The 26,613-nt window shown below is 41.3% G+C and overlaps 1 protein-coding gene across 1 annotated transcript; it reads right to left on the bottom strand.

Annotated features, from left to right (window-relative positions):
- Nucleotides 1–591: 591 nt before the first annotated feature.
- On the bottom strand, nucleotides 592–26,613 carry LOC109420023 (neuroendocrine protein 7B2). The gene is made up of 3 exons (XM_029853238.2): nucleotides 26,461–26,613; nucleotides 20,194–20,898; nucleotides 592–3,245 (listed from the first exon to the last, which is right to left on the bottom strand). Exons 2-3 carry the CDS (start codon nucleotides 20,857–20,859, stop codon nucleotides 3,174–3,176), a joined length of 738 nt encoding a protein of 245 aa, XP_029709098.2. The 5' UTR covers nucleotides 20,860–20,898; nucleotides 26,461–26,613; the 3' UTR covers nucleotides 592–3,173.

Here is a 26,613-nt window from a genome sequence, read left to right as displayed (position 1 = left end):
GCTTTGGGCCACCCCTTAGCGAAGTCCGATTGAGCTGAAATTTTGTATGGGGACTTTTTTTGAGGAGACGAAACTTTTGAGCACTACCCGTTTTTGAAATTCGATGGTCAAATTTTTCCCATACATTCCATTGGCACCCTACTGTATATGACTGAGATGCAAAAGAAGGTTAATAGAAAAAATGAATGAGTTTGATTTATGCCAATTCAAACAAAGAAGTTTGTCACAGGAAATGATCGGATAGTCTTCATGAAACTGTCTCAGTTTTGCAGAAATACTACACTCATTTTGGTTTTATTTCGCATAGATTCATATGTTATGGAATACAATATATACTTGATTTGAGAGATGCTACTCCTCTCCTAGTAGATTTAATGTTTTTTTTTTGTGTTGATAGTTAAAACTCTTTCGTTATGACAAAGGGGGACCTTCAATAAATATATATGGTATATATGTTTTACTTTTTTCTTTAATTCTCATACCGTCCATTATATGGGGGCTACTTAAGCACACTGTCCAAAGAATGTGTGTGTTTTGTGGGATTGTTTGCATTGTTTAAGAATACTTGTGAGTTACAGCATAATACATAGGTTTGATTTTTTTTTGTTTGGCTCTATTCAACAACAACTGTTATACATGCCTTTTCCATGTTTGGGTTGCTTCCTTGTGCAAGGGACCAACCCATTCGTTAACCAATTTCCATTTTTGGGGGGCAACCAAGGATTTGGATTGGAAACTTTGTTTGTTTGTTTTTTTTTTTTCTTTTGATGAAGTATGATAGAGGATACTTAGATAGAGGATAGGATACTTTTTAACATTGATGTGGTTGCTGCTCTCATAAGTTTAGTATTTTTTTTTGTTTTATTAGATTTCTTGGATGTCATCGATGCACTGCACATTTTCATAAGCATTTTCATTGTGTTCAAGGAGACTTGCTAAGCTGTAACAATTTATTTTGCAGCAATGAGATTGATTGTTTTCAGTTTGCACAGATGTTCTTCAGATGCATAATTTGGGCTGCACTTTGTATATTGTCGTTCGGTTTCTATGATTTTTCCATTATATTTCTTTATTTTCCGAAACACTTTTTTTTATCCTTTTGATTCTTGACAAAGATTTCGTATGTCATTGATGTTGATTGTTTTCAATTATCTTTGATAATTTGGACGTTTTCGACTGGTCTTTGGTGCGATTCTGGATCCAGCTCTTCTCAAATGAACCCGAAACAGCAAAGATGGAGTCGCCATTTGAATACAAACCAAAGACGAGTTCCCAAACGTGCACACTCGCGCGAAGAAGTTATAGTCAAATTTCTAGTCTGGTTGGCTGACTTGGTTGTGGTCGTTATTCTCTGTTGGTTTTTCGTTTTATGGAATGTTACTTCAACGAATCACGTGTCTTTTCTGATGTTTTCTGTGTACAATCGAAGTTGTTCACTTCATTGTGATAATGTTTTACAAACAATGTTGTTTACTTTTATTAACATTACGTATAGATTTAAATATATAAGATAAAATAAATGCCTCATTTTGTATATATTTTTAGTTTTTTTATGCAAATTGTTTTAAAGCATTTTACAGCTCGACATTTTTACCTGTTTCGTTTATTGAAGAATTGATCGAAAAACATCAATAGTCTGTTTACACTGTATAATCTACAGTAATTATACAATAGTTCCAAGCATGTGAAATTTTACCAATATCAAACGGCAAGGCTTTTTAGTAGTTCCTAAAAAAGCGTCGAACATCCGATATCGGTATGTCACGGAGCGTTACGCATTAGAGTGCTGCGTTACGCTTGCTGCTCACATTATTCAGTGGTATCTTAAAGCGAAGCTTTTATCCATGATATGTCTTTGCAGCTCATATCGAACAGAGAGCTTTCACGCAAGTTGCTTCTTTTCATCTGTGTTGCCAGCTACGCGTTCGCAGCTTTCGACTGCACTGCACTGGAATCGGAACCGTGAGGCCCACATGCCTCAACCAAGAAACTTCCATGCCAATCAACGCTAAGCATTTTTGTTTTTGTTGAACTGAAATTACGTATATTGTTGTTCAAACCTACGACTCATATACACTCAAAAGAAGTTTTTATGCAATATTTGACACACAGAGAAAAACTTTTTTTATTGTAGAATTCTACAGAAGTGTATGTCTTCACATAAAAACTTAACACTTTCTGTCTGTGTGAATTTACTATTCGTGACCTGCAAGACTTTATACATAACTATAAAAAATTTGCTACTCGCTGATTGGTTGTCAAGTTCGATGAGTTAAGACAATTTAGATCCCACCTGTTCCAAATCCAATCGTATCGCCTTCACCGTCAATAGATCACGGAATTTGAGGCATCCCTAAATATGCACACCCCTTTCGTCTTCGTTCGACTCATCTGCGCCGACCTTTTCCAGTGACGAATGCTCGCCAAATAACAGCATGGTGATTCAGTTCCACTTTTGTATGGCTGATCGTTCAGTTTTCTTTTTGTTTTATAAGATAAGCATTACCTGCAATAATCATACACAATTATCTCTATCATCTGAAAGTGTGGCTACTTATGACGTGGAGTAACTATATTAGTACATGTATTTGGAGAAACATATCACGCAAAATTGTAAATAATGCCGCCTTCTGCACGCTACCTGGGTTACTTAACACCTAATTTTTAAATTTTCCACAGTTTGGTTTTTTTTTTTGAATAAAACAGTCTGAAAGAATGCTCCTGCTCAAGTACGCTTCTTTATAGCGTGGGTGCATAAAAGTTGCGGAGGAAGTAAAAGTCATAGAGATTTAGAAGAGGGGAAATTTTGTGAAAGTGTGTAATTGATCAGATTTTCTGTGACAGGGCGAAACAGATTCTTCTTTCGTACTGTACGATGATCAACTGCCGCCAGTAGCAGCGCTCATGTTTCACCACATCGTTGTGATCTCTATACTCAGCTATTAGCACAATAGTGTTGAAACTTTGGTATCGTTAGATGTGTGTGTGTGTTTGCCTAGATGTACTTGTGCCGTAGTCCGTTTATTAGAGTGTGCCAGTTGTCCGTCTTCGATTTAATCCATTTTTCGTCACACTACTGTCCAGTGGTGGTGGTAGCGGGGATCAGTATTGTCGACGTCATATCCCGAAGCTACCAATCTGCTTCTGCTGCGTGAGCCGATGAATCCATAGATTTAGAGCTTCACATTGAAACCCTTCTTGGCAGCGATGGGAAGCTTCTCGCCCTCCAGGAAAGGATTGGAGCTCTAGAAATACATTGCGACAAATGATAGTTGAAATGAAACGAGTCGATTTTTTAGGATACATTCGAATAATCTTCAATGCACGATCACGGAGAGGGGGGGGGGGTAGGTTATGACAGTTCCAGGTCAAAAAATTCATCTAAATTCTATTGATTTTAATTCGGCCAAACGGCGTTCGGTCAAACGATTTTCGGCCAAACGGCATGCGGGCAGGGTTATAACCCTGTGCCGATAAAGAAAGTGAAGGACATTAGAATAATATGCTACTAGCTTGTAGTAGTTCACTATTCATTATCCTTCACATATCCAACCCCCAACATCTGATTTTCAAAATGCTGGCATACCGACAATTTTCATCCTATTTTGAAGCAACTTCAAAAAAAAATTCAGATGAAAATTGACGAAATGCCAGCTTTTTGAAAATGAGTTGTCGGGGGTCGGGTATGTGAAGGTTAATTTTCACTAATATTCAATTTAAACAAACGTCATGCTGAGGTAAACAACTGTGATATCTTTTTGAATTCCTTTAGGGACACCTTCAAAAATTCCTCAAGGAACGTCTTCTGGAATTTCCTCTTCTTAAATTCCTTCATGGACGCCTTGCGGGGTTACGCTAGTGATTGTTTCAGGTATTGTTTCAAAATATGCTTCAGGAATTCCTCCCACGATTCCTTTAGAAATTCTAACAGATCCTTAACTGCAATGATGCATCGAAGAATTCCTCTGCAAAATTTCCCAAACTTCCTTCAGAGATTCCTTCAAGAATTATACCAAACTTTCTTCCGGTAATTTCTCGGGGGATACTTTAGAGATTCCTTTTGTGATTGATCCAGTGCTTTTTCGAGGATTCCATCAGCAATTTCTGCAGGGATCCCCAAAGAAACTTTATCAGAGATCCATTAAGGTATTTCGGCAGGTATTCGTTCAGAGATTTCTTTCTGGAATTCTCAATATATTCCTTCATAAATTTCACTAGAGATTGCTCCAATAATTTCATGTGGAATCATTCGAAGTAACTTAAGGGAAAGTCTTCGGTATACCAATCCGTGTTGTCAATTAATGATGTTTTAATGAACTCAACATATACATGAAAAGATGGATAAATTATTAGTGAAATTTCGAAAAAATCCACAACTCAGGTGAGATTTGAACTCACGACCCTTATTCACTAAACAAGTGCTATTCCTACTAAGCTACCGTGTCAATTAATGACACGTCATTTTATTTGTCTTGGGGTATTTCAAATCTTCACCCTTCCCTTAATTTGCACCGCAAATATATCCATCTCTTGTGACCATGAAGACCTCACCTGAGCTGTGGATTTTTTCGGAATTTCACTAATAATTTATTCATCTTTTCATGTATATGTTGATTTCATTAGAACATCATCATTCGAAGTATTTCTGCAGGAATTTCTTCGGGAATTTCTTCAGGAAAATCTCTGGTAGATTTTCCTAAAGAATTTCCTGGAAGAAATTCGTTCAATTTTTTCCAGGAATTCCTTAAAAAATTTCAACAAAAAATTCTTTAAAAGTTCATCTAATGATTCCTGAGTCCAGAAATTACTGCAGACATTGGTTTGCTTCAGATTTTTTTTTTTCAAAGAATACCCACACCAATTATTCAAGGAGTTAGTTTAAATTTTTTCTTAAGATTACTCAGGGAATTCTTCAAGAGATTATTCAAAATATCCTCCAGCAACTCTTCTTGGGTTTCTTTCAGGATACCTTCAGGAATTGCTTAGGGGCTTCCTTAAGAATTCCTCGTGAGATTGCTTTCGGGATTCCTCCTGAGGTTTCTTCAGAAATTCCTCCAGAAATTGATCCCCTAGGAGTTCCCCAAAAGACGCTTCTTGGTATTAACACCATTCCTCCAGGAATTCCTTCAGGCGTTCCTTCAAAAGTTCCTCTAGGGATTCCTCCAGGCATTCTTCAAGAAGTTCCTCCACAGATTCCTTTAGGAATTCCTCCACGAACTTCTCTAGGGATTGCTCCACGGGTGCCTCCACGAATTTCTGCAGATATTCCTTTAGAAATTACTCCCGCCCATTTACTCAGAATTTCATCCAGTAATTCCTCCAAGGTCTGCTCTAAAAGTTCCTCCTTGAAATTCTCCAAGAATTACCACAGGATTTCGCCCAAAAATTGATTGAGGAATTCCTTCTGAAATTCATCCAGGAATTTCTCCAGGAATCTTTCAGAAATTCCTCTGGAGATTCCACCAGGAGTTCTATCATGGATTCCACCAGAGATTCCTCCACTCCAGAGATTCTTCCAGAAGTTCATCCAGGCCAGGATTTTTTCAAGGAATTTCTCCAGGGATTTTACCAGGCATTCCTTCAGTAATTCTTCCAGGAATTCCTCCAGGCATTCCTTCAGAGACTCTTCCAGGAGTTTCCCAATTCATTCCGCCAGGAATATTTCCAAGATTTTTTCCAGGGATTCCTCCAGGAATTCATTAAGGGATTCCTTCTAAAATTCCTGCAGAGATTTCTTCGAGAATTGCTCGAGGAATTTTTCCATTCCTTTGGAAATTCCTCTTTAGATCCCTTCAAATATTAATTCAGAAGTCACTTCAGAAATTTCAGAAAACCTACCATCATATTTTCCAGCGATGTACCCAAGGATATCTCCAGATGCCTCTAAGAGTAGTTTCTCTTTTATTTCCTTTAAGGATTTGTAGAGGAATTCCTCCAGAGATTCGTATTGCAATTCTAAAATATAATTTTACAGGCATGCGTACGGAAGCACAATTTTCTTCAAGAAATTCAGGGTTTTGTTCAGCAATTCATCCTTGAATTCCTTGAAGAATAACCCCTTCAACTCCTGCAAACATATTCTTTCGGAAATTCGTCCTGAGATTTTTTTTTCTTCAAGAAACCCTTTAAGAAATTATCCATGGATTTCTTCAGGAACACATCCGAAATTCCGAAATTTGAGTAGGGATTTCTCCAGAAATATCTCTTGGAATTTTTCCATGAAGTTGACGCAAACTTTCCAGGGATTCTTTTAGAAATCGATGCAGCAATTTCTACAGGAGTTTACTCAGGGATTTTATTGCATCAGGAATTCTTACAATAATTCCTCCAGCGAATCTTTCGGACTTTTATCCAGGGTTTCCTTCACGAACTCACCCAGAGATGACTATTTCGGAATTCTCCCGGGAAATTACTCCCGTTCCGGAAATACTCTGGGGAATGCACCAGGAATTCTTTCTTGAATACCTCCAGATTTTATTTTTTTAATACATTCGAGCGATTCGTCCAGGAATATTATTTCAGGTGTATTCAAGGATTTTTTCCAAGGATTTCATTATTTGGTAGTTCTCCGGGAATACCTCCAGGAAATCCTTCAAAAATTTCTTAAGGTATTCCTTTAAGAATGTCTATAGGGATACCTCGAAGGTTTCTTCCAGTGATAGTTTCAAGGCTTTAAAGAGAATAACTTCAGGGATTATTTCAATGATTCTTCCGGAAATACATCAATTCACATTTCTATAGGATTATCATTCTCCGAGATGAATATATGCAGTATATGATCCCCAGTCAACCAGTGATCGTATAAGGTGCCGTATGAAATGGCAAAATTTAGGCGCTATGCGTGTATTTTACACGCGTTTAAATGGAAGCACGTACGCATACGACAGCCATTTTGTCATCTTATTAGGGAATTCCCGGCAAGGATGTACTCTGAACAACACAACTGACAGTTTTTTCTTAGAGGTATATACAGATCTGAGGAACTCTAAGATTAATAAGCATTCCTGGACTGATTGGTATTCTTACTTTCTTATATGATTCGATTGTACATTTCTCTTTAAGGGTATGTTCTACAACAGTGGTACTCAGCACGCATTTCATCAACAACATTGCTTAGTACCGTAAACCGGGGTCAAATTGATCAGCGGGGTGAAATCGATAATTCGGGTACTACATTGTAATGTAATTTCATGCTAGGAACTTTTAAACGTCGTAATGACCCTCATCTTCTTACCTCATCTAGTTCATAGATGTCTAGAGATGGGTATGGACATTTAAATGTATAGAGGAAAGTTAGTTTTTTTTTCTTCAATCATTTATAACCTAATTTACAGCTCTAGCTCTATTGTCCACTAGGGCACTGCGAGAGCGATTCCAAGTGGCGGTTGCACTTATACTTCGTACAGCGCCTAAATGTATTCTATTATAATTCCACTTATTCTAATTCGAACTGGTAAGCCTTTTGCGCAGCTGTCATTTTTCTACCCTGTCCACGGTAGAATGATGCGCACGATGTTGCTATGTGGCTGTTCCACTTCCATTTCCAGTCCGATTGCGGGTCCATTATGAGTTGCCGTTAGACGATATCCATGATTCCGGGTTCGTTCGAGCATATGCTCAGAAGAGGGTCAGGTGTCAGCCGATCTTGGGGGAAGAGTAACTGACGAAAAATTGCAAGTACCCGAGCAGAGAAGAATAGCAAGTTAATAACTACGAAATTACATAACCTGTTTTTATATCTTGTTTTGTTATTATTAAATTATCAAGGCATAGCTTTTCCATAACAAATTTTGTTGGACAATCTCATTTTGTTATAATCAAGCTATTGATATACATTAACTAAATTATATTTAAATAACATAATTTAACTTGAAGTACAAGTTTAGTTATTGTTGTACTATTGTTCAACTTATCAGCAATAGCACAACAGTAACAAGTTTTGAAATCACAGCAACAATTCGACAATTATGACCTGTCCCTTTGTGTTGTTCCATTTTTGTATTCAGTTAAAAAGGAAATTCCTGAACGATTCCTTTTAAGAATTTCTTAAATAATGTTTGATAAGCACTTGGAAGTTCTGGAGGAACCTTTCGATAAATCCCTGGAGAAGTCTTCAAGAGAACTACTGGCGCAATTTTCTTAGAAATTCCGAAGTTAATTCTTCTGAGCAATTATTAGGATTCTTGGCAAATCTTTTGAAAAACTCGTGGAGAATCCTTCGGTAAAATTCATAATGAAATTCACAAAGAAATTTTGTGAGAAATCTTAAGATGAACTTCAGAATCAATGATCACAGGAAATTCTTAAGAAACCCTTGAAGGCACTCTATGCAGGATTCTGGAGGAATTTCTAGAGGAGCCTTTGATAATCCCTGAAAGATTCCGTCAAAGAACTCTCGGAGAAATTTCTGGAAGATTTTTGGAATCATTTATGGAAAAGTTTATGACCAAATCTGACGACAAATTTTTGAAAGAATTTTATGACAATGTCATTTGATAAACATAAAAGGAGTTTTTGACGGAATCCTTAGAGAAATAAATAGAGGTATTTAAGAAAACCATATTGCAAAAATTTCTGGTGAAAGTCCTGTAGGAATCATCAGAGGAAGTTCAGGAGAAATTATAGCAAAATTTTAGGAGGAATTCTTGTGGAATCCAGGAAGAATATTCGACATAATTCTTGAATCCAAGGAAAAAATCGGAGAAATTAAAACAATATTTCCAGGAAAATTGTAATAATCTGTACAATATTTCCAAAATTCCAAAAATTTTCTGCAAAACTGTTGAGCTTTCTAAAAATTCTTCAGTTTCTCTGCTGAAAAAAAAACAAAGGTCACACGTGCTTCGAAAACGACTAAAGTATAACAGTTTATAAATTACAGGTGGAAATCGAAGCTCGTCGTATTTAATAATACAGAAATTACTAAAGTTCGATTATCTTGCGACTTCAAATCTCTTAGAATGAAAATATTTCTTACGTCAGAGTCACGAACCTCATGTTATTGACGGCGGGTTTGTGAGACAAAGCGAATAATTTTATACAATAAGTATTATAACTTATTTAGTAACGAGTTTGATATCATAGCAAATTCTGCTCTCCGATTATTATCAATAACATATAAAGATCAAAATTTGTTATTAATATATATTTTCCGAATTCACTGTTATTGAATTGTTATTGAAACTAACAAAACAAGTTATTGAATGATTTTCCAGGAACATTTTTGCCTTTCTCGTACACCAAGGTGTACCGAAAGGCTATATGTTCACTCCAAAAACGAAAATTTGATAGAGCCCCCGGAGGGGTCAAGTGTTATATACCAATCGACTCAGCTCGACGAGTTGAGATGATGTCTGTGTGTATGTATGTGTGTGTGTGTGTGTATGTATGTGTGTGTGTGTGTATGTGTACAAAAAGGTCACCTCATTTTTAGATAGTAAATATGAACCGATTTCAACGACCGATGGTTCATTCGACGCGGTATATTGCCCCATTGTTTCCTATTGAAAATGGTTCAGATCGGTCCAACCGTTCCGGAGTTATGGCCATTTAGGTGTTCCGGACCGGTACCCCAGGAAGGGGCCAGATATGAAAATGCAACAAACCCATGCATGCGACCCATCAAACCACTGCATTTTCGATTATCTGATGATCGGGAAGCAGGAAAATAGTCTCAGACTATATCTGAACCGGTAGTGCTTCGGAACCGGTTTCGAGTGTCCCGCCGGAAGTGGCCAAATATAAAAGTGAACATAACCCATGCATGCGATACGTCAAATTGCGGCATTTTCGATAACCAGTTGAATGGTGAGCCGGAAAGTAGTTTCAGACTATATTTGAACCGGTAGTGTTCCAGAACCGGTTCCAGGTGTCCCGCCGGAACCAAACCCAGGCATGCGACACACCAAATAGCGGCTTTTTCGATAACCTGATGAACGGTAAGCAGGAGAATAGTTTTAGAATATCTGAACCGGTTGTGTTCCGGAACCGGTTCCAGGTGTCCCGCCGGAAGTTGCCAATTAAAAAAGTGAACAAACCCAGGCATGCGACACACCAAATAGCGGCTGTATCGATAACCAGATGAACGGTAAGCAGTAAACTAGCAGTCTGAAGTCTGAAACTATTTCAGACCATATCTGAACCGGTTGTGCTCCGGAACCGGTTCCAAATGTCCAGCTGGAAGTAGCCAATTTAAAAAAACCAAACCCAGGCATGCGACACATCGAATTGCGGCTTTTGCGATAACCTGATGAACGGTAAGCAGGAAAGTAGTTTCAGATTATATTTGAACCGGTAGTTTTTCAGAACCGGTTCCAGGTGTCCCGCCGGAAGTGGCCAACTAAAAAAGTGAACCAAACCCATGTATACGACACATCAAAGAGCGGCTTTTTCGATGACCAAAAGAACGATTAGCAGTAAAATAGTTTCAGCCCATATCTGAACCGGTTGTGTTCCGGAACCGGTTCCAGGTGTCCCGCCGGAAGTGGCCAATTAAAAACACCAAACCCAGGCATGCGACACATCGAATTGCGGCTTTTGCGACAACCTGATGAACGGTAAGCAGGAAAGTAGTTTCAGACTATACTGCCCCTCTTGGCATGTCAGTCCCATGTTGTTTCTAGTGCAAATCATATTTTTGTCTCTCACGAGCCCATTTAAAATAAATTTGAAATTTTTCTCGCCTCATTTCACAGCTCAATGTGCCATGAAAAGTTTATGCATCACATGAATACACTTTTTTGAAAATAATTGGAGTTATAGTGCAAAACGTAGGCACTTTGAAAAACAACATGGGACTGACATGCGAAGAGGGGCAGTATATTTGAACCGATAGTGTTTCAAAACCGGTTCCAGGTGGCCCGCCGGAAGTGGCCAACTAATTAAGTGAACCAAACCCATGCATGCGACACATCCAAGAGCGGCTTTTTCGATAACCAGATTAACGGTAAGCAGTAAAATAGTTTCAGTCCGTATCTGAACCGGTTGTTTTCCGGAACCGGTTCCAGGTGTTCAGCCGAAAGTGGCCAACTATAAAAGTGTGCCAAACCCATGCATGCCACGCATCAAAAAGCGACGTTTTTGATAACCAGATGAACGGTAAGCAGGAAAAAAGTTTCAGACTATATCTGAACCGGTTCTGTTAGGGGTCTCCAGTTAGCCTAGTGGTTAAGGCTATGGATCGCCAATCTGGAGACGGCGGTTCGATTCCCGTTCCGGTCGGGAAAATTTTCTTGATTCCCTGGGCATAGTGTATCATTGTACTTGCCTCACAATATACAAATTCATGCACTGGCAGGCAAAGAAAGCCCTTCAATTAATAACTGTGGAAGTGATCAAAGAACACTAAGTTGAAGCGAGGCAGGCCAAGTTCCAGTGGGGACGTAGAGCCACATAGAAGAAGAAGAAGTGTTCCTGAACTGGTTCCAGCTGTCCCGCTGGAAGTGGTCAATTAAAAAAGTGAACCGAACCCAGACATGCGACACACCAAATAGCGGCTTTATCGATGATTAGATGATCGGTAAGCAGGAAAATAGTTTCAGACCATATCTGAATCGCTAATATAGTAAACTGACGAAGTTGAAGGGGTGAATCCTGCTGAATGCGTCTGATGATGACCGAAGAATAGTAGGTCGAAACGCTTAACAAGCTGTTTATCACCGATAATCATCAACCAATCCTCTAAATAACATATCTGAACCGGTTGTTTTCCGGAACCGTTTCCAGATGTCTCGCCGGAAGTGGCCAGTTTAAAAAGTGAACCAAACCCATGCATGCGAAATATCAAATCATCAAAAATGTTCGATAACGAGATGAACGGGCAGCAGGAAAATAGTTTGTGGAAGTGTGACAAGCAATGCATTAAATATAGGAAAAACCCGTACGAAGGGAAGAGGGGGGTCGAAAATTCCCAATTTTAGCGTGACGTACTTAATGAATGCTCCCTTTTCTGAACAAGGCTGACAAAAATTTCGATTTTCTCTTAAGTCAAAAGGGCCCCCCTTGGAAAAGATCGCAGCAAGCTGTGCGCCGGAGCGGCTGCGTTTTAAAATCGTCCGTCACGTTTTTCCTCGATTCTGCGTTGTTGTTAAATAGGCCTGCCGAATTGGAAAATGATTTTACAAAGATACCGGAATTCGTCGTTATTTCCCCATTTTGTCGTGTGTGCTTGCGTGCTTCGGAAAATCTGGTGCCTAAACGTTGACCTAACATAACCATTACTTATTGGAATCGCCTGTCATTTTTTTTTTCTTTTTCGCGTGTGATTCAACCGGGTTAAAAAAGGCTAGTTAAAGAGTGAATCCAGCAATGTTTCAATTAGATTTTGGCTGAAAAACTGAAAATTCGGCCGAGAATTCTGCCGGTGGAATGTTCCCGTACCGTATTAGTGTTAAACAACGCGAGTTTTAATGAAGACCTATTTGGAACAGCTAGAACTGTCCGCGTGTTTTTTTTTACGCTTGAATCGGCGGATGAAAATTTGATTCCGCTGTTGGTGCTACGCCTTCCGGCATAGATTTGAGTATGTTTTCCGTAGTTTTGGTGGGATCTGTGCGCGTGTGATGATAGAGATAAAATAATATTTGAAATTGACAAGAAAATGTGCATTATCCAGTGATAACATTCTCTTCCACCCTCGGATATCGGTGGTCAAAGAGATGAGTTTGATGTGCAACTATGTAGAATGCCGTCGCAATCGGGAGTCCTATTTCTGGCGCATAATCCGGCGATGTTCAGTGATGATGCGCGACGGAGATGAAAGCAAATGCATGACAGCACCACGTTGGGTTTGTTTCGAGCTGGGATTGAAGGATGAATTTTTGAGAATGCTTCAAGAATGTTGGATTTGATTATCGGTTGAATCGGGTGAGATCTTTCTGATTATTTTTTATTGAAGTACTTATAATATTTTCTTTGTTAAACTTGACCATGCAATTGGGAGAGATCAGTAGTGTTTTTCGTTTCAGAGAGCGAGTTTAGGCGCTTAAGCCTAGGCATTAGGGCCAGGACACGGACCAAATACCTGTGTTCCATCCCAGGACTCCAAGGACAAAGGGGTGACATTAACCTTCTTAGCAACGTCACCCCCACCGATTTTTCATGTAGTTAGCTTTCTATACAAAACTGAGCGGTTGGTACGAGATGTCCCCGTTTAATGGTTTTATTGTAAAATCAATAACGCTGCACAGTAGGCCTGGCCGCTTTAATACTTGTAATGCATTTTCGATGTACTGCAAGCATTAATAATGACAAGAAAAATGGTAGAAGTAGTCGATTCTACCATTTTCCAGGATTCTTTCAATGAATGGCTGTGTATGTGTAGACTAGACTAGACTAGACTAAGTCAAAAGGGCCCCCCTTGGAAATTTTGGGTCGGAATCCAACATTTTGAGGAAGGGCACAAATGAATAAACCAATAAATCTTTAAACTTTAAGGTAAAGAGTCCTCCGGAAAATTTCTTATCAAACCCGATGAATTAAGCGATTTTGACTAATTGTTTGAGTATTTTTTTCATCAAACACATTTATTATTTATCAACTCCACCCCCACATTGACGAACGAGCACTGTGACAAAAGAAGAAAATGATATTTGTTCCGTTCTAGAGTATTTTCAGGATTCAGGAACACTTCGGCTTGTGGCGACGGAAATATCTTAGAGTACATATTCGTCGAGAAAGGCGCTATCACCACTAGGTGGATTAATCTGGGTTTTTTGTTATGGAATTTGTTATTTTGCCGCTTATGACATACAAGTTTATAACCCAATATGTTATGGTAATAACTTAAAAATAATCGATTTTATTATTCAGTTATTTTGGCCAAATAACACAGCTCCTTATGCTGCTGTTATTCCCTTCTTCTCGGGTACCGGGGCTGGGATCGAACCCATGACCATCCACTTATGAAGTGAACGTGTAGCCACTACGCTACGGGCCCGGCAAAAAAGTTAGTTTTACCTTATTTTTTTGGAATTTTAAAATGCGTTTCTCAGTTATCTGAAATGATTAGAACTAAACAATGGATTGCCACTAGTACTTCTCGTAAATTTTCTGTTTAAACATTTTAGTGGAGCCTTCATTGTGAAGTTATGTAGCTATTCTGAATATGAATGAGTTTTTAAAAAATCATTTCTCTAAGAAATAGTCATTAATTGTGATAGAAATCACTTATTTCAAAAGAAATTGCCTACCTTTAGGCGTTTAGGGGGCATTTTCAAAATTTAATTATGCATTTTAACAGTCAAATTCACTAGTTGTAATAGTTTTGAGGGGTTTTATATGTTGAGGTCGAGCACAAAACCGTTTTTTAATCTTTTATATTGAAGTATGGGTTTTTAAGAATGCTGTGTCAAATTTTCATAGAGATACAAGCAGTACAAGCATAGATATAGCGTTTTGCGCCTCACTCCCTTATGGGCGCGTATTACAAACTTGAAACTTTAAACGCGATTATCTCGGAATTGTGTTTTCCAAAAACGTCGATGCGTTGACTACGATTGCGGAAACAGTTCTCAACCGATATCAACCTTTTTCTTTTTTTTTGAGTTTTCGTTATTTATGTGTCGTGTCCTTGAACGATCAGAATATTTGAAAATATTTTTAGTTTTCAAACGGGGACGATTTAAAAAAAAAAATCACTTTTTTTATGCAAAAGTGTATGAAAAAATAATTATAACACTGATATGATTTTTTTTTTTTGAAAAACGTTGATCGTTCAAGGACACGACACATAAATAGCGAACACTCAAAAAAAAGTTGATTGAAATCGGTTGAGAACTGTTTTCTCCATCGTAGTCACCGCATCGACGTTTTTGGAGCACATAATTCCGAGATAATTGAGTTTAAAGATTTAAGTTTGTGCTACGCGCCCATAAGGGAGCGAGGCGCAAAACGCTATATCTTTGCTTTTACTGCTTGGATCTTTATGAAAATTTGACACAGCATTCTTAAGAACCCATAGTTTAGGATAAAAGAATAAAAAATCGATTTTATGCTCGACCTCAACATGTATAACCCCTTAATGCGCTATTCGGGTAAGAACATAATTGAGCGGTGAAGGCAATTTTCCTTTCTAACCGATGTTCAATTGTATGTTGATCAATTTCACCCCAAAGTGTTATTATCAATTTTTTGATATGTTGAATTATTTAACTTTAAGTTTGAATGTGTTAAACAAAATTATGTCACGTAGTTTCATAAAGATCCACCGGCAAAAATGTTATACAAAAATTGTGTTGGCAATATTTGGATTGCTACTAATGTTATCCACACAAGTTGTTTTAAAGTGATCAATTTGACCCCGGATTACGGTACTTATTGAAAACCACTTAAACGACAAGCAAATTTGTATTTAAGGACAAGGTATTTGGAGTACATTGCTCAAAATTTCTAGAGCACCGTTTTTTAGAACCGTTGAACGGATTTGGATGAAAATGCATCACGCTGTTGACAACCACTGAACAATTAGCGTGATGCATTTTCATCCAAATCCGTTCAACAACGGTTCTAAAAAACGGTGCTCTAGAAATTTTGAGCAATGTACTCCAAATATCTTGTCCTTAAACTTAAGGCGAAACTGGAAGCATTTCCTCAATTTTTAGTTTTTGATTTTTTTTTAAATAACGAAGAAATATTTTCAAAAACGGTTTCCGTACACATGTAGAGTATGGATCAATGTATCTTCTGAATTTTTTGGTGTTGAAAAAGTTTTCCATGTTTTTTAAAACCATTTTTTTGGGAAATTTCGTTCAAAAATGGTTTCTGCAAAAACGAAAAACATTTCCACTACGAAAAAAAAATCAGAAGATACCTTGATGCATCCACTACATGTGTACGAAAACCGATTTTGAAAATATTGCTTCGTTATTTAATAAAAAATCAAGAACCAAAAAGTGAGGAAATACTTCCAGTTTCGCCTTAAGCTTAGTATCTAGGCTAGTAGTATAAGGTTGCTTAACTGAAATTAGTTTCGTAACTTTTCGTAATTTGACGAACTTCGGCAATAATGAGTGCGGCCCATGGGCGTGATTAATACGTCGGTTATATGGATTATGAAAAAAATATATAATCAATTCCTATTTAGCTTTTTAAAGCACTAATACGTTCAGTGAACTTTTCAAAAGTTTCTAAGGAAACTCCATGAATTACAGTTGATTACTCGTGTAACACGCATGCTCTACAAAAGTAAATGCAACTCTTGTATGACTCAATTTGGTCATATAAGCGTTACATATTCCCTGCAGTACAAAACTAAATACTGGTTTAGTCAGTTTTATATTTTTCACAGCTTTGTTTTCAACATTTTGTGAAAGTATCATGAAGATCGCAAAAGTTATCAAGTCATGACGAAGTTGCCGTGCTGAGCATTTTTTAGTTTAATGAAAAACGCATTAACACGGCTAACAGTTCTGCTTTTCAGGAACAATGAAGCACAAAACATTACTATCTGGTGGACAATTACATGTTTTGCTATTAAAATTACACTAAAACAGCGTTTCTCAAACTATGGGTCGCGACCCACTGGTGGGTCGCGGACTGATTTTTGGTGGGTCGCAAAGTCTTTATCAACTTATGTCAAATGTTTATTATCAGAGTTATTGAGTTTTCACCGAGAAAAATCAACTACTTTGACAAATAAAACTCAACGGTGACCAAAACCCCACATGCTATCCAGTTTCTAATTTTCAAATCTCCCTTGGCGAATCCATTTCTAGAAAAGTTATTTCTATAATTTCGGTTCCTTCTTATTTCTATTCAAAATGTTGTATTATAGGTCTTGTCTGGAGTATATTGGATATTGAAACTACTGTCTTCATTCTGAAATCGATTCTAAAACTATGAGTTTTCAATCGAAAGTTTTAAGATTAGAGTAAAATTTGGATTTTACTTGTGTTCTGGAAAAAAAATGAGTTCAAGTTGTTGCTTGCAGCATTTTCTGTTAGGCTTATACGCCAGTTTCATCAGAAAATTTAGAAATGCCAAAAACCAAAAAAAAAATTCTCACACTTCGACAAGAAACCTTACCTTTACCGAGCTTCAGTAAAACTAAACTTTTGTGCAATTCATATGAATGTCGATAATTTGAACAACTGAAAAGTGATTTCAATGAAAATGGAAGTAAAATAAGTGTGAAGGATATCATTAAAAATGCAAGAGAACTCATCAGCAGATCATCCAACAGTACTATATTTCTAAAATACTTGATGTTCACCCACTCACTCTATAGCATTTTCAACCGATATTTGATTTTAAAGTTCTACCGAAGCATTGCTACCATATCTGGAGCCAGACTGGTTAAATATATTAGAAACTTGGAATCTTATCTCAAATTTTTAGGACCAAGAGATAACTGATGCTGCAAACTTGGGCACCTTAACCTTTCTTAGACTTTTCTTAAGAAAAAAATTAAAACACCACTATTAATAAACAAAGAAAAAACTTGTTTTTAAGTTTGTTGGCTACGATAAAATGATAAAATGATAAAATGTGTTTATTCAAAAAGGCAGTCCAAATTAGCAAAAAAAGATTTATTTTATATATTTTTGTACTGGTGGGTCGCCAAATTCTTATAAAATCAAGAGTGGGTCGCAAGCTGAAAAGGTTTGAGAACCCCTGCACTAAAATGTATTTCTTCACGAATAAATATTCATGAGTGTTTTTGTTTTCGTTTTACTTCATACTCATGAAGCAAGCGGGTGCGAATAAACTCACAAACGGTGCCGTTTATTGATTTTCACTCGCGAGTTGCTTCACGATGAGTGCAATTCCATCTCTAGTACATGCTAGCGACGGCATTCTATCATCTTAGTAAGGTCGGGTGACACTGCCTTGAAACGACGGATAGGCTAATGTTGGCGCTGCCTTCCGTTCCATAAAACCGTGACATCGCCTTTAATCATTTTTCTGACATGTCCCCAGCTAAGGCAACTAAGTGGGTGGAAGTAGGCTCAGATGAACACTTCTGATTACCGCTGATCCGGCTCTGCACCCAGTCCCCATAAGGGCCTGGGCCAACCCTCGGGTGGCCTCCCTGCTTGTATAGATAACCACCAGGATCATTGGCGACTACTTCATCGGCAGTGAGAGATAGTGGCTCTAAGGGGGATCCAACAGAAAAGACTATCAAATCCATGAACAACAAAAACAATGATAGAGAGTGGGAAGACAGAGGAAACGGCGTTGAACCCATTCGCGCGATGAGGACTGGCGAGATCGCCACTACCGGGGGCTGGAGCGGTGATCTATACAACCGGTCGATTTCTGGTCCAGGAAATAATTTTCACGTCGAATAAGGGCTTCGCAATATCAAAGATCAATGGAGTGTACTACAGCAGTTGTTATTCCGTTATTCCCTATGCCGCAATGTCAAGGCCATCCCTACTCAGAAATGGACGCCAACCGGTATACCTACTGGTGGTGTCCAGAAAAAGCAGAACTCCGCGAGCTTGGAGGAGGATGCAAAGAGCTCGCTCCAATGAGGGTAGAATGGTGCGAAGTGCGATCAACAGAACGGCTAAAGTGGCACTGAACAAAGAGATTAAGGCACGTAAACGGTTGTGCTTCGAAAATCTCTGCCAGGCTAGTCAAGGCTAAAACGAAGGGCGCATCAGCAACCCCAGAACGCTCCCACGAGATGCAGCAGAGGATCGAGGAAACGTTAATCCCGCGCCACGGCATAAAACAATGGGCCGCCATCCCCTTTGGCCGACCCGTTCAAAGCGATGTCGCTTCTGTGACGAACGGCAAATTAATTTCAATGGCGAAGTCGCATAAGTTGAGCAAGGCTCTGGGTCCGGATGGTATCCCGATAGTAACCATTAAGACGGTCATCGAGGCTAGCCCTGACATGTTCAGAATGGCTATGCAGATGTGCCTAGACAGAGGCGAATTTCCGGAGTGGTGGAAAAGGCAAAGATTGATTCTACTGCCCAAACCCGGGAAGCCACCTGGCGACCCGTCGGCATACAGACTTATCTGCATTATAGACACCACCGGAAAACTGTTGGAACGGATCATTCTGTCGAGGCTGATTGTCTATACCGAGAAATCAGATGACTCTGGCCTCTTGGATAATCAGTTCGGCTTCCAGAAGGGTCGATCGACGGTGGACGCTATTAGGGCTGTAACCGAAACGACCAAAATAGCACTCCAAAAAAGCGAACGGGAATCCGGTTTTGCGCGATCGTCACGCTGTACGTAAAAAATACGTTCGACAGCGTCAGCTGGGCCACCATCGAGTGCCACCTAGAAGTCCTGATTAGCTTATGCCGGATACTGGACAGTTAATTCCAGAATAGGGTGCTAATCTATGATATCATGGAGGCGAGAGGAACTACAACATCACCGTGCGGGTATCTCAGGGGTCCATCCTGGGCCTAGTAAAGCTGGTCGGCTTTGCCGATGATATTAGCCTCGTGGTACATATACGGCGATTCGTGGTATACCACAAGTCTGAACAACAGGGAGTGGACACCACAGGCGGGTGCTCGATCAACTTCAAGCGCTCACTGAAGCAATTGGGGGTCACGATCGACACGAGCCACGTAGAATATGCCTGCAAAAGGGCAAGCAAGGTGATAATGGCATTGTCAAGGATAATGTCAAATATTTCTCGGCAATAGTCTCGCGTAAGCGTAAACTGCTCGCGACAGGAGAGGTCCCCATACTGCGGTATGGCGCCGCCGCTGCATGGTCAAATGCGCTAGTGGTCAATCGGAACGTGAAACGACTCGAGAGTACCCACAGGCTGATGTGCCTTAGGGTGGTCAGCGCATACCGCACGGCTTCAAAGGACACGGTATGCATGCTAGCGGGCATGATGCCCATAGCACTAGTGGTGGCAAAGGACGAGTGCTTACTTAGAGCGACATGGCATAAGAAGTGCGAGGCGGGCTGCCAGAACATCTATGCTGGCTGTTAATATTCAGTAAAAACCGAAGAAAAGATGGCGATTTTCTAACAGGGCGCGCACAATATGGTTGTTTCCAGTTGACGAGGACCCAACCCAAGTAACCATTATCACTATAGTTTGCCTTTTGGGGCTTATAGGGATATTATTGGGTCATATAGAGCTTGTCAGCTCTATATTAGCACGTAAGGCAAATAATAACGCCATATATTTACTTGACAAGAGCACTCAACTTTCATTAGGACTGGGAGCAATTGATTGAACTTCGACAAGTTTCCCGTACTTACCTTCTTAACGTGGAATTTCTTCGCGACCAAGCTCTTGTGCTCCTGGGTGTGGAACTGCCGTGCAATGAAGTTTTCCAGGTCCGAGTCCATTTGCGATCCCGCGTCACTCTGCTGCTGGGTCGGGCAGTTGAACATGTGTTCACCGTCGCACATACAATCCTGCGCCGCTTGGTATTCTCGACTGAAGGCGGCCGTGTTTTCAAAATCCATCGTGCATCCTTGATCTTCGGTGTAGCCCACCGGGCATGGATTCGGTGGGTTGCAGTACGCGGGCAGACTTGCATCGGTTTTCACTTGTGGTTTCGGATGATGGGGACCCTCGCCGGCACCGCCGGACACGTACTGGTGTCCCCACAGGGAGCTGTGCTGAAGGTACTCCTGATCCCGCGGTGACGGATTCGGATTACCATCCAGCAGCGCATCGTAGTCCAGCTGTTCCGATTCCAGATCCTTGGTGGCGCGGGCCATCATCGCCAGTCGGCCGGGGAACTCGTCCATCGGGTCGATGTAAGAATCGGCCGCCTCGGCTATGTCCTTGCCCATCCGGTCCACTATCTCACGCAGCAGCACGTCCGACAGTAGCTGATCCTTCAAGCCCGCTGATAGGTATGCCAGTGCCGGTCCACTGGCAACCATCAGCGAGGCCAAAACAAAAAAGAAATACATTTGGTGGTGCCCGCACGCGGAGAAGCACCGGGGTTTGTCCTGGAAAAAAAGAGGGAGGTTTGGGGTCAGTTAACGTTTTTTAGTAGTTTAGTTTGCCTCTTCAACAGATAATCTTACGCAAGTCCAAAAAGTCTTGAACCTCAAGAACTCCAACGACTAGGCAAGCACGTCAACTAATTAATCCTGAGATTTAATGAAAAAACTACACAAAGATCCTTGTAAGTATCAAGTTGTTTCTACTTTATTAGAGGATGTTACTGTGATATGTTGGTTCGGGTAATGGTTTCCTGTTTTAATTAAAACACACTGGAAGTCATTACCCCGAACCAGTTGTTCCAACTGATCAACGTGACGACCTGTCAACAGATATCAGTGGCCTACCGGTACACCAAAGTAATAATCTATGGACCAATCATCGGTCATTATCCAAAGTGAGTAAAGCAGTAGTGTTGCATGCGACTATTGTTCTCACCCTAAATTCAGGATGATCACGGCTCACGTTGCCGTCAGTAAGGATCCGAGGTAGACGAATTCCTCCACCACCACGAAAGTATCCCCGTCTATAGTAACACTACTACCCAGACGGTTCCGCCTACCAGCATGTACTTTGTTTTTGAGGCACTCACAACTAGTCCGACCTTTGCTGCTTCGTGTTTCAGGTGGGTGTACAGCTCTGCCTGCGTTCTAAATGTTCTGGCAATAATGTCCATGTCGTCCGCAAAGCACACAAATTGACCGGATTTTGTGAAAATCATTCCCCGGCTGTTGAGCCCGGCTCGTCGCATCACATCTTCCAGAGCGATATTGAAGAGTAGGCATGAGAGTCCGTCACCTTGTCGCAGTCCCCGGCGTGATTCAAATGAACTGGATAGTTCACCCGAAACCCTTGCGCATTTTTGCACACCGTCCATCGATGCTTTAATCAGTCTAGTCAGCTTCCCAGGAAAGCCGTTTTCGTCCATGATTCTCCATGCTCTGCGCGGTCGATACTGTCGCCTTGAAGTCGATGAACAGGTGATGCGTTGGGACCTGGTATTCACGGCATTTCTGGAGGATTTGCCGTACGGTAAAGATCTGGTTCGTTGTCGACCGGCCGTCGATAAAGCCAGCTTGATAACTTCCCACGAACTCATTCGTTTTAGGTGACAGACGACGGAAGATGATCTGGGATAGCACTTTGTAGGCAGCATTCAAAATAGTGATCGCCCTGAAGTTCTCACATTCCAAATGGTCGCCTTTCTTGTGAATGGGACAGATTACCCCTTCCTTCCACTCCTCCGGTAGCTGTTCGGTTTCCCAGAGCCTGACTATCAGCCGATGCAGACAGGTGGCCAACTTTTCTGGGCCCATCTTGATGAGTTCAGCTGCGATACCATCCTTACCAGCTGCTTTGTTGGTTTTGAGCTGGTGAATGGCATCCTTAACTTCCCTCAGCGTGGGAGTTGGTTCATTTCCGTGCTCCGCTGCACTGGCGTCGTCGCTTCCTCCGTTGCCGTGGGCTCCCGTGCCTACGTTCTCCACGCCGTTCAGGTGCTGATCGAAGTGCACCTTTCGATCACCTCACGTCCGTCCGTCAAGGGGCCTCCGTCTTTATCCCTGCATATTTCGGCTCGCGGCACGAAGCCGTTGCGGGATGCGTTGAGCTTCTGATAGACCTTCCGTGTTTCTTGGGAACGGCACAGCAGTTCCATTTCTTCACACTCCGCTTCTTCCAGGCAGCGCTTTTTCTCCCGAAAGAGGCGCGTCTGCTGTTTTCGCTTCTGTTTGTAACGTTCCACGTTCTGTCGAGTCCCTTGCGGCCGCATTACCGCCCTCGCTGCGTTCTTCTCCTCCAAAACCGTTCTGCACTCTTCGTCGAACCATTCCTTCCGTCGATTCCGTTCCACGTACCCGATGGTGCTCTCGGCTACGTCGTTGATGGCTGCTTTCACTGTACTCCAGCAGTCCTCTAGAGGGGCATCATCGAGCTCGCCCTCGTCTGGCAACGCGGCCTCAAGATTCTGCGCGTATGCTGAGGTGACATCCGGTTGTTTCAGTCGCACTAGGTTGTACCGTGGCGGTCGCCGGTACCGTACATTGTTGATGACGGAGAGATTTAGGCGCAGTTTGACCATCACCAGATAGTGGTCGGAGTCGATGTTGGCGCCACGATAGGTCCTGACGTCGATAATGTCAGAGAAGTGCCGTCCGTCAATTAGAACGTGGTCGATTTGAGATTCTGTCTGCTGTGGTGATCTCCAGGTGTAACGATAAGGGAGGCTGTGTTGGAAAAAGGTGCTACGTATGGCCATATTTTTGGAGGTGGCGAAATCAATGAGTCGTAGGCCGTTTTCGTTCGTCTGCTGGTGGGCGCTGAACTTACCAATCGTCGGTCTGAATTCCTCCTCCTGGCCTACCTGAGCGTTCAAATCACCTATGATGATCTTGACGTTGTGGCTTGGGCAGCGATCGTACTCGCGTTCGAGCTGCGCGTACAATGCGTACTTGTCATCATCAGTGCTTCCGGAGTGTGGGCTGTGCACGTTTATTATGCTGAAGTTGAAGAATCGGCCTTTGATCCTCAACCTGCACATTCTTTCGTCGATCGGCCACCAACCGATCACGCGCCTCTGCATATCACCCATCACGATGAAAGCTGTTCCCAGCTCGCGTGTGTTGCCGCAGCTCTGGTAGATGGTATGATTACCTCTAAACGTTCGCACCATGGATCCTGTCCAACACACGTCCTGCAGCGCTACGATGCTGAACCCGCGGTCCTTCAGTAGATCGGCGAGTATGTGGGTGCTCCCAATGAAGTTGAGAGATCGGCAGTTCCACGTACCGAGTTTCCATTCGCAAGTCCTTTTTGTTCGCTGGGGTCGTTTCCGTTGGTCTCGGTTCGTATTATTCTGTTGCTGATTTTCCGTTACAATGGTTTTTTACGGCTGGCTCGTAGGGCCTGACACCAACCCCCTACTTTCCGGAGGTCCATAGTGCACAGTTGAGCTTAGAGTCCTTCCCTGCCACTCGGACGTAGATCAGTTGCCCCTAACATGGGGATCAGACGCTGTTGTGAGCCGCTCCTCCTGGAGAACAGACGCTCAGGTTTGCCGAAGCAACCCCCCCCCCCCCTTTCCTTGTCAGCCTTCGACTAAAGTTCCCACCGGGGTTGGTTACCAGATCTTCCCTAAGGTTGCCCATAATTTCCGGCCGGTACCGCGAGGAGGTTGGGATAGGAGTTGCTGGGCAGAGGCTAGTGGATCACAATGGGATCTGAATTGCGCAGCATACCCAGCCTTTACCGTGCCGTGTTAGACAAGCGTCAAACCGAAATCCATCATGGCCGACAGTGTCTCGCGTGGTTCTACCAACAGGGGGCAGTGTGCTCATGAAAAAGACACCGGGCAAAAATTTTTGATGAATTTCCTCTAAGAGTTACGTCTGTTTGTCTGTGGCATTACAGTCGTTAGTCGGATCACCAGAACATTGCCTATATTGAAGATATACTATTTATACTAGAATCCATTCAGCATGTGTAGATGGACACAAGCTCATACCGTGTGTATCTAACTAGACATGCAGGCCCATGAGTCGGACATGCAGTATCTCTCACATGTCCGGAGAGCACAAACTGTGACGATACTGCGGAGCACGTGCTTCCCGAACTCCCACGCTTCGTTAGCAAATGTCTAGTATGCATGAGAGAAGCGATCTGACCAATAGCTTGTTGAGTTGGTTCACACTTCCTTTCCAAGAGTTTGAGTCTAACGGGAAGTCCTCTACTAAGGGAAGAGAGGACGACTTTACGCGGTAGCTGTTAGAATGCTTATCAAAGAGAATACTCAATACTCATGCAAACCTTCTAACGGGCGTACTGCGATGGAAAGGAGTAGTAAAATGAGGTTTCAATGGATTAATTTTTCAACCACACGCAGCCCAAAGAACAACCTCTTAGCATTATCAGATTATCAGATTTCCTTCTTAAAAACAGCTGGATCATCTCAACTTGACATTGGAGCTGCCTCTGATGGTGTGGTAACTTTTAGAATCACTGTCAACAATTAGCGGACAAGCTTTTTAAGCGCAGTTTGCAATAACTTGTTTGAAAGAATCCGTGGATTATAGTATGACAATTTGTCATGGGGTAAATAAATCAAACGGTAGGCGTATTTTCTGTTGAAGTTTCCAACAGATAAATACATAAATTATGACAGCACACGCGTCTCTTGTAGTTAGCAAAGAGACAAGTGTAGCAACGATAGTATTGTGGACAAGCACACATGCTCGAGGCATGACACGTCAGTTTACTATTCCAATTTTGCTGAAAGTAGCGAATACCAGGTTCACAACGCCGGCTAGATAGAAGGTTCTTGGGTTCTAGAATAAACTGCAGTTCATCCTACACCAAACGTACCACATACCAATCGATAATGACCCATGGGCGGATAAGGATCTCAACGTATGACGTTTTGACGTGTGTACTATAGTTGACTTGGTATTATCTATGCAAGAACTTTCCTTTAATCAGTTGAGTGTACAGCCAGTCTAAGCTGAGCAAAGCTAATTAACTTCCCACACAGATGGAAATGAATGCTAATGAATTCCTCACAATCCGCATTTAGTTTTAAAATGCCGAAGTGACCCGCATAAACAATAAGGCTGAGCATTACAGTTCTAATCCTACGCACAGAAACGGATAATTTAATTCCCCCGACGGCAAAGACGTTTTGCAAATGCAAACATCTGGAGAATAAACCTCCGAGATAAAAGCACGATGAGCGCATTGATGATGACGTTAGAGCATTTCACGAAACTACTTCATGAATGAATGGAATACCAATGCTCACGGTGCACAAAAAAACGCGTTTTTCAATGAAGTGCTTTCATGCGCATTAAGCTGTTCTTCAAAGGCACTTCTATTATGTTGCAAAATGAGATTGCTTTATTCGATTGTTTGCTTTGAATCTTATTGGTGAGATTCGGTGCTACAAGCGAACTCCTTACAAGAATGCCATTTTTAAGAAAGAAAACCCAAATCGCTGTCCAAGTGTCTTCGTCCCAGTAACGAGTGGCAGTCAATCAATATCCTACAAGATGTGATGACGACAGCACCACCGCTTCTAGGAATATATCCTACCAGCTGCATTCGAATGACATGGCAAATCCCCCTACTCCGTCAGGTGCATAAGCCAAGTCACTGCTTCCGGCGGTGAACACAATTTTCCCGTTTACGATAATTTATGACGCCGAGGGTTTTTCCTCGCCAAAACAACACGTTAATCCACTTTTCTTCCACACACCAGCTTAGATATGGGTACAGCTGACAGGTGATATATTTATCGCTGCTACATGTGGGGCCATTAATTAATGGATCTATCTATAGAAGTGGGGACTTTCCCTTTCCCGTGCTTAGCTGATAAGCTAAGCTTTCTGTCCACGTCATCAGTTGAAAAAGCTGCGAGGGTTCTCCTCGATTTCCAATGAATTGCGACTTTTCCACTTTCCGACCATAAATGCCGAAAATTTACCGAAAACATCACGAGATACTCACGAATTACTTCACAAACGCCACAAATTATATCTAAACAGAAAACGCAAATCCTCAAAAAAAGAAAATCCCACCTTTAACGCGTCCGCAAAATTTGCTGTGACTCACTGAAGGACCGAAAAGAGACTGAACTTGAGTGGGATCCCAAAAACCTAACTGCTCCCATCGCGTCGTATCAGTCAGTCAGCAGTGTGCTTTTCCAGTGCAGTAGACGTACGTAGACGTCG

The sequence above is a fragment of the Aedes albopictus genome, chromosome 2, assembly GCF_035046485.1.
Source record: "Aedes albopictus strain Foshan chromosome 2, AalbF5, whole genome shotgun sequence".
Lineage (NCBI taxonomy): Eukaryota > Metazoa > Arthropoda > Insecta > Diptera > Culicidae > Aedes > Aedes albopictus.
The sequence above is the reverse complement of the archived record's forward strand: the minus strand, read 5'-3'. Positions and strand labels throughout refer to the sequence as shown.